This window comes from Lutjanus erythropterus, chromosome 6 (genome assembly GCF_056507025.1).
Source record: "Lutjanus erythropterus isolate fLutEry1 chromosome 6, fLutEry1.hap2, whole genome shotgun sequence".
Lineage (NCBI taxonomy): Eukaryota > Metazoa > Chordata > Actinopteri > Lutjaniformes > Lutjanidae > Lutjanus > Lutjanus erythropterus.
In genome coordinates, this window is record NC_139322.1 from 29,338,962 (window position 1) to 29,360,246 (window position 21,285).

The 21,285-nt window shown below is 38.8% G+C and overlaps 1 protein-coding gene across 2 annotated transcripts in view; it reads right to left on the reverse strand.

Moving 5' to 3' along the window:
* Window positions 1-21,285, reverse strand: part of prkar2aa (protein kinase, cAMP-dependent, regulatory, type II, alpha A) — a 61,497-nt gene that overhangs the window by 9,266 nt on the left and 30,946 nt on the right. For both annotated transcript variants that reach the window (XM_084721583.1, XM_084721582.1), the window contains exons 3-5: window positions 11,409-11,444; window positions 6,073-6,209; window positions 4,032-4,138 (exon numbers count right to left, since the gene is read on the reverse strand). In XM_084721583.1, coding sequence (XP_084577709.1) covers window positions 4,032-4,138; window positions 6,073-6,209; window positions 11,409-11,444 — 280 coding nt within the window. The remainder of the gene's footprint in view (window positions 1-4,031; window positions 4,139-6,072; window positions 6,210-11,408; window positions 11,445-21,285) is intronic.

Here is a 21,285-nt window from a genome sequence, read left to right on the forward strand (position 1 = left end):
GTTCCCAAGCACATGTAGTAACATTACTGGTTACCAATTAACCTGTTTACCTGTGTAATGTTACAAACAGGTGTTTATGAGCATTCCACAACTTTCCAACAATGTTTGTTGCCTCTGTCCCAACTTTTTTGAAACGTGTTGCTGGCATCAATTTCAGAATGAGAATAGATTTACAAAAAACAAAAAAGTTTATCAGTTTGAACTAATTAATAGCTGACTTAACTGTTACGTGTCATTAATTCATTAGATGCATCTCACACTATGTTGTCACAATCCTGGGGGATAGTTACAAAATCCATCTTTTTTTCTGGTGCTTTGTTGCTAAACTGCTGTAGCTGCCATTAGCAAGTTAGCTCTGTTGGCAGTCCTATAGGATACAGCGTCTGACATCAATGGAGACTGGCTGACAGGCAATACAGCACCTGTAGTGATTTAACGTTAGAATAGGTCTGACCAGAGTGCAGGGATGATGTTGGGTTCAGGCAGGGACAGGAGGTGTAAAGCAGCCAAGGAACAAGTTTGTGACTTAATTTGGAAGTACACACCACCTGTCATGTTGATAAATCTGCAAGTGTTTTTGCAGTTGGAAGGTATTTATTCCTGTGATTTAAACAGTGAGAGTTGTGTGAGGTTATACTGTGTTAATATGAATTAATTAAACTCAGTGCCCCAACTTGTTTTGGAATTCAGGTTGTAATTAATATTTAAAAAAGCAAGTTTACGCCCTCCAATCAGAGTTGGGCAGCCCACCTCACCCAGTCCCTGTTCCTGAGCGGGAGTCTGTAAAACCTGTTCATTTGCAAATATATGCTAATTGAGACTCATCACTCATGGGTGTTCATGCTATTTTTTTGCACACCATTTACTTAGTATATATCAGTAACTTCTGGCGCTTTTAATGGCCGTAGAAGCACCACCGGACTGCAGTCTGTCCCTTGATGATAATCATTTGACAAACAGCAGGGCTATGGCTGCGCACTGACACTGACACTCCGCCACAGCTACAACACAGGCACAACACAGAAACTTGTTCAAAAAGGGCCACAAATACGCTTCTAGTGAATGTCAAAGCTCCAGCACTTTCAGTGTTTCTCTGCAGTCTGACAGCAGCTGTGTATGGCTGGTTAACTCTGACTTCTAGCTCTTGCTGCTACACTGAGCAGTGTTCAGTCTCCCTCTCTGGTACAGTGTCTCATTACCTGCTATGTAGAAACGAGGCCACACCCCCTACAGTGGTAGTCCTGTGCACCCCACCCCGCCCCCTCTCTCAGCCTCCTACAACTTTTTAGCATTTATCCAAGTATGCAGAGGGTGGAGTCAGGCTTACACTTAAGCATGAAAGTCAATTTGTACATGCATTTAAGTTACAACCACTTCAAACATGTTTCAGCCAATCATAAACGAGGACAATAATGATCCTTTTCACATCATACACACCACCCCTCCTATTATATGTTTACCCCTTATCCCTGGGGGCTTTTGAGTGATTTGCAGTTACTTCCTGTCTTCAAGGCTTCAGTATGAGATTGTTTAGGTTTGTGTAGGGCACTCCTCACCATATAGTAATACACAAGCCAGCATAGTCTCCTTTTGTCCCTCATAAAGTCCCCAAGATGACATTTTTGCATCAGCAGACAACCATGTGTGTTACAAATATGATTCAATTTCCCAACAGAAAGCTTAAAAAAGAAATGTTTAAACAATGTGTGACTGTCCTGTTTTCTTTCCTGCTTTTGTTTTTTAGTTTCTGTTTATCCCTCCATCTCTATGTGTGTCCATGCTCACACCCCACCCTGCTGGTGACATTAGCTACCACCTACGCTTTTAACAGGCCAGGGAAAACCCCAGGATAGTATATGACCAGGCAGGCGTGCTGCTCTTAAAGGTCATTGCATGTCTCTTGTACAGGGAGCATGCTGTGTTAGAAAGAGTGTATGTAGATGGAGAGATAGCACACAACAAGTGGAACCAAACCGCTGTGCTGTGCTGGACTGATATGTGCCATTCCAAGAATGAATAGAGGCCAGGGTGGGATAAATAATGACCATGCAGCCATCAGCCAAACATTGGTAGGTCTTTAGTGGTCATCTCTAACTCTTTTTCTATGCTAGGTAAATTAGTAACACAAGGTAAATGACTGTGGCTGGTGAAGACAGAAATGCTAATACCACTCAGTGCAGTGCAGTCTCACTGCTGATCAAAGTTCTCTCCATCATTTAAAAATAATAAATTCAACATTCAAACCCACAATTGTTTCATTTCACCTTTTTACACTCCATGGACATGGGAATGTTAGTGCAGCAATTAAGATAACCGCCTGCAGCTTGATGCATAATTATAGTTTTTTAGTCAAAATGTGTTATTCATCACACTAAGTATAATAGGGAGACCCATTTCAATGTTCTGACAAACAATGTATTCCAGCCGAGGCAAAAAAAAAAAAAAACCCTGCCCTATAAAGGCCTATGTACACAGCACCAGTTTACATTTGCAATGTGGCAGGAAAATTACACAGCCTCCATAAGTACTACATGGACACAGACAAGCACACCACCATAATCATAAACTGTGTAAACACATCTGTAAAGACTAAAAAAATGGCTGTACTGTTGTAAATCTTATAGATTATTAGTGGTCCACACGTTTATTCCACTATTATTTATTGCTGTCGAATACAAAATTCCTGTAAATAAGAGACATAATAAACTGTACTGAAGAGTTACAATCCTTTCCCTGTGCTACCCTCTGAGACATCAATAGATACTCTTTTAGCCACAGATGCTACTCTCAAGGGTGCAATATGAATCCTCACTCTATTGCAAACCTTGGAACCTTCTGGGACACCTTTCTCTGATGATCTGTCAAAAGCAGTTTTAGACCAAGGATACTCTCCTTCTCCAAGCAGTAGATATCGGCTCATATAATTTAAAGTTCACCAAAGCCTAACTGGCCAGGATGTACCCTAACACTGACCCCATTTGTGGCTGGTGTAAATGTGTGCCACCTACCATAATATTTGCTACCCATTTGACCCACATCCTTTAACTGCTATATTTGGCCCGAGACATTAAGACTAAGATTGGCCAGCAAACGTGTAATGTGGTGGCCTTAACTAACTAACTGACCTGATAACAGTTCTACTTAAGTCATAATATCAAAATCTCCATCCCATATCAGATGGACCAGGGATATTATGTTTCACTTTAAGGTGGCAAAGATAAAATTCACCTTGTGAAAGTCTGAATGACTTTTCTGATTTACTTTGATAATCCAACCAATTTAACAAACTGGGATACCACTTGACCAGAGCCTGGAACAGCCCAACTTGTATTAATTGAAGGATGAGATTAATTCATAATATACATTCTACAAAAAATGTTGTCACCATTTCTGTGTGTTCCTTATTGTTTTAATGGTCTCGTACTCACTGCTTTTTGCAGTTTTTCAAATTTCTTTTGTCTCCCTTTCCTGTCTGTCTTTGATTTCTCTGTGTCTAACTTACAATTTTTCTTAAGTATGTTTTCATGCAGGATTTTGGAGTGTGGAGTGTGAAAGAAGGCAGTGGGGAATTAATTATGTAAAATCAGCCAATATGTGATTTGTACACTGGAAATGTGAATAATAAATCATTTTAAAAAGTAACATGATATACCTTCATATTGTCAAGTGCAACTGTGTGGTACTTTTTGAAGCTGTAGTTTTTTCTAATATATTTACTCTTCTCCATGTATGTAAACATCCTCTCCATACAGTGTAGTTTATAAAACCCCACCGCAAAGTACAGCCTCAAACAAAACAACAGAGCTGAGTCAACACACAAACACCTTAAATATACAGGCCTTTACATAACACAAATAATTACATTTTGCAAAGTCATGTGCACACAGGGGATCATCCTCACCTTTTTTTGCAGTAATTATGTTGTAAAACCTTATCATCTCTAGCCTTTCTGTCATCTAAGCTCACTACACACAAACATTTGAATAAACAAATTCACCCAAATTTAATGGCCCAACACCAGTGTCTTGTACCTCTCTATGACGTAGAAATTGTCTCCGTCATCTCCCTGGTCAATGACGTGCTCCTGGGGTTGAACCCTTAACTCAAACATGGCGTCCAGCACCTGTGAGAACTGCTCCTAGAAGAATGGATGAGAGAAGGGATGTTAGACACAGACAAGGTAAGGACACAAGGAGCACAAATGTAAATGTGTTTGAGGAGTTCAACTAGCCTCTCAAAATGGCATCTAGCTCATTTGAGTGCTGTTCCTGAAGGGAGATGGGATTCAATTTAATTATCCCAGCAGGTAAACTTTGTAAGAAAGTGCACAGTGGAAAGAAGAGGGGACATTTTTTTTCCATGTTTTATTAGAATACGCAATTTCAGGGCAATATTGTTGTCTCTGAGGTTTGGGTCCATCATATTGTCAGGTATTTCAAAGGGCGTTCATAATGGGAACAGATACAGGTTTTAAAAATACAAAAATTTTGGGCGCCCGTATAGCTCAATTGGTAGGGCGTGCGCACCATGTGTTGAGGCTATCAGTCCTCTGCAGCGGCTGCCGGTACGATTCCCGCCTGCGGCACATTTGCTGTGTGTAATCCTCTCTCTCTCCCCCTTTCCTGTCATATCTTCAGCTGTCCTATTCTAATAAAGGCAAAACACCCCAAAATAATCTAAAAAAATTCAAATTCATTTGAAGTGCATCTCTTCAGCCAAAACAAACATGGATAAATCAAGTATAGTGACATCACAAAGAGATGATTTTTGGAGGAGATACAATCTACTTGTGTCCAAATATAGGAGGGTTTAAACAAAACTAAATAAAAACTAAGCACATAATCAAACACCACTTCTGTGACTCCTATGAATCCCACCCAATAAGATATGATACAGTGTACACATGCAAAGATGGTTATCAAGTATTTCTTTGTCCCTTTGCCCTGCAGTTCATGTAGTGAACTGTATTTATATCTTTTTTCTAAAATGTTCCTGTACAAATTTATCATCTGACCTGCCACAAAAGCAGTTGCCTTAAGGTCTGCTGAGGAGAGTAAAGTGATGTTATACACTAAGCAACCACAAGGGAGCCTCCTGTGCAAAACTTCTGCAATATAAACTACTTTTTATGAAATGAAGAAATTTTTTTTAGTTTGTGGTGCTGTTGTGTTGGACTGCATTATTTTAAAAACATGTTTCTAATATTTTTGCTCCATCATATGTAGATTAAGTGAGAAAATATTAGAAGTACCTCACTTTTTGTATAATGTGGTTCATTAAACCACTGACCCAATGGAAACCTAAAAGCATGCTCAATAGTGCATATTTCAGGATAAGAATGGGCAATTCACCAAAAAGTCACCAAAACTGACTAAACGACCTAACCAGTTGATAAATGTGTTAAGTTCCATAAAATTAATTCCTTCACATTGGTGGCAACCCACCCCTGTGATTTACCTGAAAATCAAAAGGCATAAGGACACAACAAGCGTCTGATGTATGGGTTCATATCATGATTATTTTTGGGGCATTTTGTGCCTATTTACTTATAGAACAGCTGAAGATATGACAGGAAGGGGGTTAGAGAGACAGGGGATGACATGCAGCGAATTGGCCGCAGGTGGGAGTTGAACTGTTGGCCGCTGCGGAAGGCTGATAGCCTCAATACATGGGGCAGACACTACCAGCTACAGGGGCGCCCAACAGGTTCATCTTATAAGTGAAGTCATTACAAACCCAGCTGCTTTTAGTGTGTTATTATGCATGCATAAATCAAACTCTGATAGGAAAAAAAGGACTCATATGCTGGGTAAAATGCAGTTGGATGTGGGTGCAAATAAGAAAGAACTGGGACAGAAAAAAAAGATGTCCCCTCTGTCATACAGGCACACTTTGACTTCAGACTATACTGACAGAAAATAGTGTGGTAATCTGCAGATGAGCTGAGTAACACAGCACACTGAATATTTTCGATAGGAATTTTCTTTCATTTGTCACCCATAGTTTTGTGCACTGACATGTTAGTGTCTGTGCTCATGTCTCTTCCTGTGTATGTTTGTAAATTATATTTACCTGATCTAGTGTTTTGAAGAGAAGGATGTCTCGGCAGGCCTCCTGCAGTCTGCAGCGCTGTTCATCTGTTTTTGGGTGAACCACTCTGGGCTCTGTGTCCTCATCGTCCTCGTCTGGGTTGAACGCCTCCGCACACACTGGAGGAAAGACATGTAAACTCATTTTACACACTGTCTTAAAATGTACTGTGTGATTTAATTCTAATTTGACAGAGCAAACAATCCAGGAAAGCAACTATTCTATGGGCACATTCAGAAACTGTAAAACTCTAAATAATGCTGACAAAAAGGTTAAAAAACAAGATAACCAGTAAGTTGCAGGCAGCTCTATACTACCACTATACTTGTGGGCAGGGAACAAGAAATACAAAAAGGTTCATTATTGGTCTTGAAGGGCAGACCGACATGAATTTCTGTCATTCGTGTCATTAATGGTACAACTAAGGTTTTTATCCCTGCCATTTTAGGCAGGCCTGGTTATGGGATCAATGACTTCACAATCCACAGTTTACAATATATTTTTGTCATCTGACAAACTATTTTGTAAATACTCAATTTTAGATATCTATCATAGTGATGAATAACATTAATGCCTGAGGAGATGTGACAGTTGATTCATATCACTACACAATCTACACACAAGAGGTGAAAAAGCGAGTCAGTTATGTGACGTTTTGAACACAAACACGACGAAAGAAAACCACAAAGATGCAAACAGAGACACTGTATCCACTTCATCTTGGTTAAATGTTTTCACATGTTTCTCACACACACACACACACACACACACACACACACACACACACACACACACACACACACACACACACACACACACACACACACACACACACACACACACAGAGAGAAACAGTACAGAGAAAGGTAAGCTGTTACACAAGCAGAGAGGAAGATATTGTATAACACAAAATGAGGCGATGGCCTGCAGGAGAAGGGAAGCAAGGACATCATTACTGAAGGAGCCCAGAAGTGAGGAAATGACACATGCACAGCGACATGTTTCACCACACTGGACGACAAACACTGACAAGGTCATTTCAAATTGTCACTATGTATCTGTGTTTCCTCTAACTCTGCAGAGACACACTCCACTTCTCACATGACATTTATCACAAAACCCATGGAAGTCTCTAAGAGTGTGGGTCTCTTATCTCTCTCAGCGTTCATACCAATCATGTTTGGAGCGGTGTGACCTGCGGAGTGTCAACACGTTAACTCTGTTAGTTCAGCTGGATTGGGCAGGTAAAAACAATGGACCAAGTAAAAAGCAATTAAAATGTGAGCTTCAGTGCTCTACCATGCAGAAGGTGATGTGGTTAATTAGAAGTGGGAACATAAAATCAACCAACGACAAGATACGACCCTAAAACACAGAGTTTTTTCAAACACAGGGTATGAAAACACAGATGTGTGTGTGTTCTTCACTGGTGTGAATTAAAAATCAGATCCGGCAGAGAGTGCAGGCAGATCCATCATGCTTAGATTAGGTTTGTAGGAATCAGATTTGTTTCCTCCACACTGCCAAAACATCTATCTATCCATCTATCTATCCCTGGCTGGATGACAGGATATCAAAACACTGGCGAAAAGCATGTTTTCGTTTACAAGCCCAAGTTCACTTGTAGCAGGGCGGTGTGATCAAATCTAATGCAAATATGTAATCAAGTCAACATTTCCACACTGCTTTCCGCCAAAGAAAATAAATCTTAGATGTGATTGTGGCCTTATCTTTCTCAAGTGAGAAAACACTGATTCCTAATGACGTTGATACTGTTGAGGACTGTAAATTAATCAAATTTTCTTCTACATGTCAATAATTAATCAGTTGTCTCAAGTTTAGCTAAAGACAACATTTTGATAACTCTTAAAAATAGAAGGACTTGACAGGATGTGGAAATATTTAGGACTAAACGGCCATCCAGTGTAATGCTGGAAACACCTTAAGGCGTAGTGATTTCAACTGGGTCATAACACCACAAAAGCAGTAAAAAGCTGCTCTTAAAAATAAGCTGATGTTTTAAGATATCATGTGAATTTGAATGATTTCCAGGAGCTATTGGCGGTTGTTATTTTTGGCTGTTTTTTTTTTTTTTTTTTTTTTTTTGGGAACAACCTTTTTCCCTTAACTTGTTTCGTCTAAAAAAAAAACAGTTACTGCTTTTCTACAATTCTTAGAAAATGCTTTTGAAGAGGAAAAAACATATTTCATTAGCTCTGATGAAAACGTGTGAACGTTCCACGATTACAGTTAACCTGACTTTGGATACATAGATTTCTCTACTGAAAAAGTTAACTGTTAACTATATTTTGGACTTTCCTGGTTCCTGAGTGTTAACTCAGAGAAACTGAGACATAATTCTTAAAAATAAAACTGATGCAAATTGTTCTCTCACTGTACATTAAGTGGCCAGAAAACAGAAACAGACAGATGAATGTAACAGTAACCCTACATTATACAGACTTTCAAGAGAAATTTAAAACCCTCTGTAAATCCTTTTTTGATGACCACCAGAGGTGTAACCTCTCATCTTGCTGCGGGGATAAACAGATGTATTCCAAGACCCTGTGACATCACTGTTGGGTGTGTTTACAGGTGCAACACAGCACACTTGTAAAGACACCCAACCACACCCATCAGTGACGCTGGCTGTGGTCAGAGGTGACACAAGCATGAAACCATAGAGGGCAATGAAACTTTTCAGCCTGGTGTTAGGTTACTCCTTAAAACCTCACTTTTTGTTAAGAATACAGCTTTAATCAATTGTCTCTAGTTTAACTGTGTGGCATTTTTAAGCTGTAGTTATTGGTACTGTATTATGGGATATATTGAAAGGTGTTTATAATACCACCTCATGTCTAACTGTAAATGGACAAGCAAAATGTTTTCAAATGCCCTAGAATATAATGCAGTCCAGTACAGTATCACTACAAACTGATTAAACACTTCTCCAACACAGTAAAATACAACCAATGAGTCTCTCAAAGCTTATATGAAGTTTATAACTTGTCTTGGATTGCATTACAATGAACAGGGGCTTCTGTTCGTGTAACTGCATTGAAACTGTCATTAGGCGGGTCCCTATCCAACTGTTTGTCTTAATCAAACAACTCTTAATAATCTCATAATGGTAGTGGATTAAAAAAAACATTAATTTGCATTTCCATTTGCAAATTTTATGAAAATTTGGTTAAAATGTGCACTACATTTGTATGAACACCTGACTATAATGACAACTTTTCCTGTGCATCTTACAAATCCTCTTGGAAACTGGGAAAAATGTGTTTATTTATATTAAAATATTTAAGTATATTTTAAACTGTTGACAGTTAATATATTGTACAATTTCAAGTTCAAATTTGCCTTAGTAATGGAAAAAAAAAAAAACTTTAATGTCATGGCTGGTCATTTTGTGCTTCTTTTTTGTTTTTCAATATATTGGCTCAGGCACCAGCAATGTTTTTATAGTTTTAGCACTGGTATCAGAAAAACAAAAGATACCCATCCTTAAAAAACAAAACAAACTAAATGGGTCCAGGAAAGCATGGGGCTTCACACACAGCATTTTTATAGTGATAAAAGGACAGACTTTTTCCTTTAAACTTCAATGTGCCTTCTTCCCTTGGGAGAAGTTCAAATAGCTCTCCCTGAAAAAACACCTCACATACAAAACACCTGCAAAATAAAACAACTTTGTGCAACCCACACTTCAACTACAATTGGGATTTTTTTTTTCATAATAACTGACCCTTCGTACTAACATCTCTGGGAAAGAAGGAATAAGAGCATCACAGTGACGCTCTATCTTTGTTGTTGTATTAACACAATTTCTCTTCAGGGCTCAAAAAGGATCATTGTGCCTTACAACATTACCACCACAAAGAAGGACTACTTGTACCACACAACATTTCTGTCAACAAAGGAAACTTCAAGCCACACTGTAACGAGAAGAAACTCTCTACAGCTGGATGTTACAATGCTAAAAAACATAGGGATGCACTGACTGGCCGGCCAGAGACTGGAATCAGATGGTTTACAGCATGATTGACCTTGACCGGTGATTGGCTGGCCAGCGTCACCGGTCAAATTCACACAAGACGGTCACATCATGCACGCAGAGACACAGACAGTAATGTCACAACCACCACAGTGCTGGTCACAGCCACACACGCACACACTCAGACACATGCTTGCATTAGCAATAGATTCCAAGAACAGGATAGAGAGGAGGCAGACACTCTACAAGGAGACTGAGCAATTGACTGTACCATCGAACAACAGTAAACTTTCTAACTCAGAAGACTACTATTCACAGACTTAAAGAGTTAAAATCTCACCTCCTGTTCTCATTCAGATTTGTTTAACGTCTCCTTCTGTTTTTCTGAATGCAAAGCTATACTACAGCAAACTGCTGTACCATGTCTGTCTCTGGTCTGTTTATATCTACTTCCATGAGATCAAGTAAAATCCCTACAACATCACACGAGATTGTGCCCCCATCTGGTACATAATCTTAACATAATAATATAATCATGCCTGGCTGTAACCTTCAGCACTTTGAGAAAATGTAAATGTTATTTAATAGAGTTTTATTATGAACATCCAATTCAATTTTAAATCAAGGAAAATTACAAACATGTTGGTGTATTCTGTCAATTTAATTTCTTAGAAAGACAAAGAAAGAAAACAGTAATGAGCCAAAATTGGGATAGGGAGATCAAACCCGTAAAAAAAAATAAGTATAACTACAACAAAGTTGACAACTTGCAGAAATTAACACAAGACACTCCACGACCAACCTTTATGGCCCTGCAGTATAGACAGCAGAGTGAACAGTAACAGTAGGACAGCAGTAAAGATAAACATCAGCTGACACACCCAGACCCTAATCAAAGTGCAGCGCTCTGTGACGGCTGACGACATTCAATTACTCATATGTAAACACTAGACGGGTACGACCTAGTGTGAGAAAACAAGAGCACCATATACACAAGACCACAGACGCCAACAAAGAAGATACACACAAAACCCAAAACACACCACAGTGATGCTTCTTAACACCATTTTACATGCTCGACATACGTAAATACACTCATTATGAAAACACTGGCTGAGCGGTGTTTGACATCAACAACAGAGACAGACACAAATCAGACAGTCTACCGCTTAGCCTTAACATGCATGACACACACAATAACACACACACAAGCTGCCGGTGAGCCACTTAGGCAGTGATGTATGCAATGTTGTCGCTGGTGTGGATTACACTTAAGGGACATGACGTCAAACACATGCATACACGCACACACACATCTTACCTGACACTCTCCTGTTGAATCTGCTGGGTGGTGGGGCTGTGGAGAGAAGAGAAAGAGAGTTGAAATGAACATCATTGTTTTTACATAAATGACATTTAACACGGTTTTGTGATTGCTTTGAAATCCTCATTACCATTATCGACTCTGAACAGACAGTTTCATAACCATAATTGATATGAAAGAAGGGGCTTTAGAAGAGGAAAATTTGAGAAAAAGGCAGACAGTGAATCAAAATGACAGTTAGCAATGGAGAAACAGAGAAAGATACAGACAGTCAAACAGATAAAGGCAACAAGAGGTGAAGAGATAAAAAGTAGGACACGCTCAGAAAAACACACGTGAAGGGTTAGGGACAGAGTGGAACCAGGAAAGAATCTTTAAGCTAAGAGATGAGGAGAAAAATTAGTATTTTCAGTATTGAAAAGTTAATATTTATATGAATGCTACTGTGTGCAGCAGCTACAACATTGCAATCAGCATCTCTGTTTGCCACACCAGTCAACTGGGTAGATTATTTTGGCAAAAGAGAAGTCCTTACTAACAAGGATTTTAACTAATTTGTGAACAAAATTTGAGAGAAATAAACCTTTTGTGTGCATGGAAGAAACTTTAGATCTTCAACTCATGATAAAGGGGAACAAAAAAAGTTGTGTGTATATTTCTGTTGAGTATGCATAGGTTATTTACACACACACACACACACACACACACACACACACACACACACACACACACACACACACACACACACACACACACACACACACACACACACACACACACACACACACACACTTTCCCTCTGTCAAATGGCAGCATATATTTTCCATGACTGCAAATTGAAAACTAATAAAAGAAAACATGATCAAACTAAGCAGCAGTAATCGCGCAATGATTGCCTGAAGCCAGACAGATATGAGCAGATTAACAAATAACTTAATAAGAGCCCTCATAGTTTCATGTTTACAAGTAAAATATTTATAAGGAATAATGACAAACAGACAAAGAGGTACATGGTTTGTTTACGTTTGACTTGACAGGCAGACTTGTCTGTGCCTGTGTAGCCAGCCTCAAGCTGTTGCAGTGCACTATTTGGATGCGCAGATGCTGCTGGGACACCATTAACATTCCTCAGTCAGGGGATGGCACATTTGAGGTCACTCTGCTAGGGATGCAGCGATACCACTTTTTTCAGACCAAGTACAAGTTCTTACATTTTGATACTTCCAATATGAGTACTTAATAATGCCATTACAATTCTTACAATAACTGTAACAACATGTTTTATTTTCATCACATGTTCCTGAAATTCTAAATGTAACAAATTGTTATTGCTGTTTCCTGCTGTCAGTGTACATGTTACAATTTTGGGTTATTTGTATTAAGTTGCTTGTGTTCCCTTATTAAGCTGTAGTTTACGAGTATATTATATATTTCAGTAGGAATAACTGCACAACATTATCATGGACTTGGAGAATTAAGTTTACTTTTACAAATGGTGTTAGATATGATAAATATTTCATTATCATTAACAGCACTTTAAACAGTATTTTAATTACAGATTTACGTGTCGTATTTAACTTTCTTCTCTATGTCCTTCTAAGAGCTGATTAGTTCCTACCTGTCATTGTTTAGGGGGGACAGTTGTGAGTGTGGTGCCATGTGCAACAGACTTGTTTACCCAGCTGCGAACCCCAAAGAGTGAAGTTATGTGTACTGTTCTGTCAGGCCATTTTGGTGAAGATTAACAGGAGGATAAGGAAGAGTACAAAAACAGAAGTTGTAAGCGTATTATCAAGAAAAGAGTTACAGGATGGTAACAGCAGTGTTTTTTCTTCGTCTTTGGATTAATTAGTCGAGGCAGTCTACTAATTTATGCCCTTATTGGACTTATTGGACGGCAACTGGCTGCAGTCTACAGGTGCACTCTGTGAGGTTGTTTCAGTTTTACATGGATTTGCATAGAGTTTTAAGGACAGTTGTCACTGCAGACATTAAAGGATGATGTTAAACAACGAGTCTCTCACTGATAATTATTAGGTGTTTTATCAAGTTGTGTTGAGCGGCTACTTTTTGTGACATGGTATCAGGTGTGGGGTATCAGAGTAGTTTTATGAATACAAGTATGAGTACACGAGGACAGTATCAGACTGATATCCAATGTTTATACTGGCATGAGTGCATCCCTACTCTTCTTGAACATTCAGCCTTCAAGGACTCACAACAGCAGGCAACTCCGCAACTAAAGTGTTTCCGCAAGCAAAACACATAGCCAGCAGAGCTGTTGAATGGCTGACCCTGTTATTGGACCCCCTTGTAGAGACTGCAAGCATTACAAATATATTCAAAATTAAGTAAAATATTGCAAAATGTATGATGTCTCTCTGTAAACAGCCAATCATTCCTGAGCCCTGCTGTGTGGTCTTTCACACCTTGCATCTAGGTCGGACTCTGTAATAGAAAAATTAAATGTCTTTCCTAACAAAAGAGCGTAGCTAATCACAATGTTAAGCTTGTTCAGAAAGCAAACACTGTTCCAATGAATGTGTACATATTCATATTAATACTCACATACTGTTGACGATACTAATCTATTTAAGTGTTGGACCATGAAAAAGCCATGTGTTGCTTGTTATGCTAGGCCAGAAGAGTGAAATTATCTGACCTGGAAATATAACAGGTGAGAAACCCTGATATTAGCCAGGAAAGAATGGCATATAGCCTAAATTTATGATCCTCTTATGAGAGTAATGGCTCTAAGGAAATATACAGAATTTTCTACGTTAACAGGAGTGTTTCCCAGCAGCATATTAAGCTGATTAACAGCCTAACCCAATTCTAAGTATTAAAAGGTAAAAAAAATACCAGCACACAATGAAGACAAATGTTTCTTGGCATATGCATATAGGTTAGTGGGTAACCATGCTGTTCAAAAGTCTAGTTCCATCCATCCATTTTTCTGCTGTTTATCCAAGCTAATGTAGAGCTGGGCTGCACAATAAAATTACAATTGTTTTCACAGAGGTTGTCATATGATTTGTAATTAATAGGAATGATTATTTTTGCATCACAATTTTCATTTTCACTGAAAAATCATAATGATGTGACATTTGTTGGGGTCTGTACACACACACACTGTACACATTTTAACAACTGGAGAACAAGACTTGTAGGTCAGGGCTTCTCTGTAGCTCTACAGTAGTTCATTATAATGCTGTTCTGTCACAAATTTTTCCTTTATCAGAAAATTTCACCTTCTGCAATTTGGATTTTGGATATTAAACTTGGCCATATTGCCATTTTGATAATATTTTGATTAATTGTGCAGTCCCGAGGCAGAGTAACCACCTTCTTCCATTGGTGTTGGGCCTGTCAACATGTCAACAGCTCTACTTTGTTTTTTCAAGCTTTGCCCAACTGATACTCATGAGTACAGGCCAAGACACCAGCCTCTCACCTGCAAGCTTTCCACAGATCTGGCTACAGGCAGGGGCCAGGAGGACCCTGGGGCAAGGGGACTCTTGCTCACCTGGATAATGTATAAGGGTAGTTTGCTAGTGAAACACTCAGGCTGGTAGGTTCTAGGGGTTGACCAATGTTTTTTTTCCTCAATCAATCAAGGAAACCAATATCTGGGACTGATACACATATTTACACAAAAACAAAAATCTTGGTGTCAGCATTTAGAATAACACAAGCGCTCACACAAAACTACTATATCAACATCAAAAGTAATTAGCCTAATAGAATACAATGGTTTTAATGTTTGTATCAGCCATCATTTCACATCTCAGTGTTCTTTTTTGTTTAAATGGTGGAGCTCTCATTCTGTAATAAAAAATTACTTCCATGCAACATTTTGCCAGATGATGACAGAACCCTGCTACAACCAATGTTTGTAACGACATCAAACCAAACACAGGAAAAACATCCTGTGCAAAGCAGAGGATGTTTCCTGGAAATGTCTAAACAGCAACTGTAATCGAGTTTAATTTCTGGTCATGATTTCAGCGCAGTGCACTTGACACTACACAGTATTCATCAGAGTGGAGGCAGCCTGGAAGGACACTGCTGGATATAAATATGCATCTGGGCCAATAATGTGGCAAGTCAAGAGAGAATGAACTGTGTGCTAAGGGGGAAAAGAAAGAGCAGTATATGTGTGTGCAATGTACAGCATGTGTGGTTGCACAGTCAACAGTGTACATCCCCATTCATTGTGTATAGACTCTAGCCTTGTACTGCATTTGTGTACATCTATAGGGGCACCCTGACCTTGTGAAAGTGTGTAACAGGGTGTTATAAATTACGCACACAGAGGGCGAGGTCAGGGTCCTAAACACCTGCTTTCTAATGCTGGGCTGCTGCTAGCCAGCATGGATATGGCTCTGTGCCACACACATACACACACGCACAGTGTGTGTCCATTGCTACCTTATTACCATCCTGTCAGAGCCCATTAGATCTAGACTGTGAAGATGGGAGCCTGGGGGAAACTCACACATACACACCACTTTCCCCCAGTCACCTGGGGAGATGGACACAGTTTAACACTCTACTCTCCGTGGAGATCGCAGTTCATACTATCACTCAACACAGATCAGGATGATCTCAGCTACTGCCGCACTGACATCTGTGGCATCTGTTTTTTTTTTTTTTATACAGAAGAAGCTCTCTCACCTTTTTTGAATTAATAACAACAGCAATTTTGTTTTTTACAGCATGTAGGAAAAATGCATCAAGAGTTACTTCTGGATTACAGCTATATTTGTACGGACATGTTAACTCTCACATATGTACCACAAATTCAGACTCATTTGGCATCTGCTATACCTACCTGAATATCTATCTTGTCTGCCCACATATTAGCCTTTAAAGGTGTTTAAACACAGGGTCACAATTTACAACACAATGACTGCATGAGTCACAACCTGAAAAGTGCCAAACGCCAGCTAAACTTCTCCTTGGCAGATAATGATTTGCTGGCAGGCCATGGTACAGTCTGATCATTAACCAATCAAAACAAAGAAAAATCATAGCTCTATTAAACAAGCCCCTAAATGTCAGGCTGTTTGCCTGGCTCCACATAAAGCAGTGGCACTTAATCTCTTGTAGTCTCAGACGATTGAATGGTTACGGTTAGTGAATGCTGGTTGAAACAGAAAACAAGAAGATGATCCATCTTTATCCAGTCAGCACTGGGCACTGGAAGTGCATAGTACCAATAATATGAGATTGACACAAAACCGATATTTGGGACATGGACAAATGTCTTACAAGTACAGATACAACAAACAATTCAGATAATCCACAAAGCTCACTACTTTCTCCTTCACTTTGCCTTAACTCACAGTAGCTCTGCTCCCTTTGCTCTCTTTCTAAATATTTTCATTCAGAACAGTCCATTCATCTTCTTCATGTCTGTAACTATGCAACTGTAGGCCATGTCTCTGGGTAGAACTTTGTCTTTACTTTTAACTACTCAATTGATTTTTAAAGACGGAAACAATCTTGGAACCATGTTTGGTTGTCTGCCAACAAGACTGGCAGACGAACCTACCAGCCACAGCCAAACTGGAGTAGGAAATGCGCAGCAACGAGTCAACTCTTTGACCTGCAAGTCTTTGTCTCTTTCTTTTACTTAAAATCCATCCAAGTACATGCAGTGTATAGCCACCACTGTGGCAGTGCTACCACAAATTATTCTGGCTATTACGATCACAATGTGACTGTTCTTAAAAGTAAATCACTGTCTGTTCATAGCGAAGACAACAAAATATATAGGTGACTTGGATAACATGACAAGCCACCAAAACATTAGTGAGATTCCTCTTGTGTATATAGAGGATCTTTAAATTTGGTCAAGTCAAATTTTATATCTATACAGCCCAATATCACAAATTGCCTCCAGGAGTAATTTTGTCAATTATTTTTGCTAGATGTTTCATACCAAACTATTGTTCAGTTAAATAGAATTGATATAAAAACACAATTGTTGTTTTGTTTTTTTTTAAAAAGTAGTTTATGTATGTATTTCTGACAGGTTGCATATTGACATTCACTGATATTCTATGTCCAGAAAAGCTTGTTCAAAATTATTTCTCTATCAACAAACACAGTGGCAGAGTGGATTAGAAAGATATCAAGTGACAACTATCAGTTACACGACAAAGCAAAAGTTTTCAATGCATACTCTGTGGCGTCTGAGGACAGCAAAGACAAAACTGACAATGCTCAGCAAGACCAATTCAAAGTGACATAAGAGTTGTGCCCACAGCTAACTAAGGTATATGAAGCTTATAGAAACATTTATTTTTTTTGTTAAGCATGACAAAAATTTGTAAGTAATTAAACTAAAAACTACATTTTCAGAAATGGTGCACTTTCTTGCAGGACTTGAATGCTGAAGTGGGTTTCCAGTAAGATGACAATACCATCGGTGGCCCCAAGCCAATTTGATTTGAGACTCCTGTTTTAGACACTCTCTGAAGTAAGGAAAAACTGCCTCCAAAAAAACTGATACAGGGACAAAATGGAAGAGAACTCAGGGTGAGCCACAGAGGAGGGATCCCCCTCCCCGACAACTGATGTCATGTCTACAGAACAGCAGTGCAAAATCCCATTACATACAGAATGTACTGACAAAAATTCTGATACATTAATTTTTATATTATTTTGTCTCAATTCCAACCCTATTTCTACAAAGGAATACAGTAGTAGTGCTATACTCCCATGAGTTCATCAACATTATTCTCTGTTGCTCTGGCTCCCTCCTCTCTGTCATTTATTGTATACCTCGCCCCCTCAGCTGTCTCAAAGAAACAGACCTTCCTCCCCCGTATTGCTCCCAGAGCTTCATGACTCCTCTCCTCTCCCTCCACCTTCTCTTTTACATCTCAGTCTGGTTTCTTACTTCATCTCCTTAACCTAAAGACACAGATCAGTCCTTTGGAGTTGGCTAGATTGTTGGAGAATATATCAAGATGAGAGACACAGAACAGACTGTGGTTTATCACTTGACACATCTTTTGTCTCATGTGGTTTAAGACAGAGATGAAAGTCAACATCCAAATAGCCGTGGTTAACAGATACCAGCCTCCTGTTCAACACTGGTGCATAATAAGGTTGTTTACTCTGCTAAATACTTTGGCAGGACACAACCATCATGTTTACACTGCAGGCCTTGATGCTCAGCTACAAAATGCTACTCATACTGGGTTTTCTTGGGTGGTGATGTGTTGTTTACTTATAGGAGGATGTAGCCCATATATAACAGCAATATGAATGAACAACAATGTCAAAGCAATGACAAGAACAACAATTTCAGAAACACCTCTGCTTTTATTTCTAATTACAGTTTATGTCTTTGAATGAAAACTAAACTGAGGCTTCTTCCCAAATAGCTATCAAATGTGTTATTCTTGTACAGCTTCCCTCCCATGTGTCTATTTGTCCTCTATGTTAATACCCAGCTGAGCTGAATGGTACCAAGAATATGATTGTTATGTCTTGTAAATTACATTATATTTACACATTTTCATGGCTATGCAAATGAGGTTCAGCCAGAGCATCCACTATCAAATTACAGATCTTTGACCTCCCTGAAAAATACAAAAAAAGTGGCAGGCTACATGTAAACCAATCTAAATGTCTCATATTGTAGTTGTTTTGGTTTCCCCAGAAAAAAAAAAAAACAATCAGATAAATATGGATACAGTTGAAATTTCCATGGGAAAACGGATGAGTCATATGTCCCAAAACATATACAGCAACATCCTTTAACATCACCGAACCTTCCACCCATTATTCATCATCAGTTATCTATTCCCTGATGCCTTTTCCTTATGACTCTCTTCCTCCCTCTACACCACTGAAAAATCTTTTCACAGTACGTATTCTCTCAAACACAAACTTTTACTTGCTTTTCCTGTGTATATTTCATCCACCTCTTCTCTCTGACCTTAAGTTTCAATTCTAACATCTTTCAGATTTTGCTTCTTCTCCTCTGAGTCGCATCTTTGGGAGGTGAAAAACAGTGTGAAACCACAGGCCTAGGTATTAGAGAATGCACAATGCAGACTTTGGAGTTAAGCAGTGACAAATATCACAATACAATGGGATTGGTCATCACAGGGGTGAAAACTGGTTGCAATAGGGTTGAGGTGCCAACTATTAACATCAAAGTCCCTGGTTTGCATCAGCATAGGAATCTATGCTGTCTCTGCCCCCTCTTTTTTCATGTTATCTCTCAAAGAAAACTAAGGCATAAGGAGAGGCCGTATGCTCCTCAAGTTACCAAAGGAGAAAGTTGATTTTTTTTTTTTTTTTTACACATTAATGATATTAGCTGAAAATAATGGCTGCTTAAAAGGTATGAAAATACATTCACTTTTATCTATAGAACATGGCTAGCAGTATATACAATGTCTGATGAATGGAATGAGACATTTAACACCGCCAGTGTCCTTGAAAGATGTTCATTCACAGCATTCATGATGACACCACCTGAGAAAATAAAGAGTCAGCATTTGAGCAACCTCATTTTTACCCTCCCCAAATTCTACTTTTTTGTTTCCTTCCGCACACCACCCCTCCCCTCCAAAATTCTATTACCTGCAGCAGAACCACCTACCAGCAGGACACATTCCAAACTGCTTAAAATGATTTGTTTTGATCCAAGTCAAACTCATGAACAGGTCAGATCCCTGCAGGTACTGCAGTAAAGGGACGCAAAGACCAACAAGGACACACGCACACACAAGTGAAGATCTGCAAAGACCCAAACAAAGCAGGTCATGCATGAGAACAATGATACGCTGTGTTTCATTGAAACAGTATAAAACTACCTATCTTACTGCTATTTAATTTACTGAGCTTTTTATATTATGTGCCCTACATTACAGCTGAAGTGACAGCTGGGTGATAAATAGAAGAGCCTATATTCACTATCTTCAAGTATGAATTAATGTACAATAATAGCAAATGACATTATAGTCATTTTCAAGTTTTCAGTGTTCCCACTGGTCACCACTGAGAGGTAGTAACATTACTTTAGCCAGCTATAAAGTTTGTATATAAACTCAGATAGCCATATAATTGTAACTGCAGTGTATTGTGTTTTCTGCCACAGAAAGTAAAAGCATCCCTTTTTTGTAATATTACTACAGAATTGTTTTGTAATTTGTAATCTAGTAATAGCTAGTTAGCAGCTACAATTCAGTGTAATTTTCTCCCACCATGGTGGGGGAAAAAATCACAAGAGAAAACAATTAGCTGGTTTGTGACTTGTGGTTGCCAGCTCTGCAGCTCTTACATGTATCTAGGGGACCTCCAGTTGGAGCCTAATTAATTGTCTTTCACCTGACTTATAGCTGCTAACTTGCTAGCTCACTTTCACATCAAGCCCCTGTAGACCAGCTTACTCACAAACCCACATTCCTTAGATGGGAAAGCTCAACCAGTAACACAGGTGTAATTAGGATGTGGCGTCCTAACTAGAGGTGGAAAAAGTACTTGGGTCCATTACATTGGCAAAAGTACTAATACTAATAGTGGGGACATGTTAAGTCCTACATTCTAAACCTTACTAAGGTAAATATATGCAAGTATTACAGCAACATTTACTTGTTTACCATTGCCCAGTAAATTGTCCCTGTCAGATGTTTTATTATTATATCTAATCTTTTTATGTTAATATTAAACCTGCATTAATGTGTGGTGCATTTAACTGCTGTAGATGTTTAACATTGAGCTAATTTCAAGTACTTTATGGTAGTTAAATCTACAGTGATACATCGTATTCTACAATATCATATGTTTGCAGTATTTGAGAGCTTACAGTATGAGATACAGTATGATTACAGAAAATATATAGAAT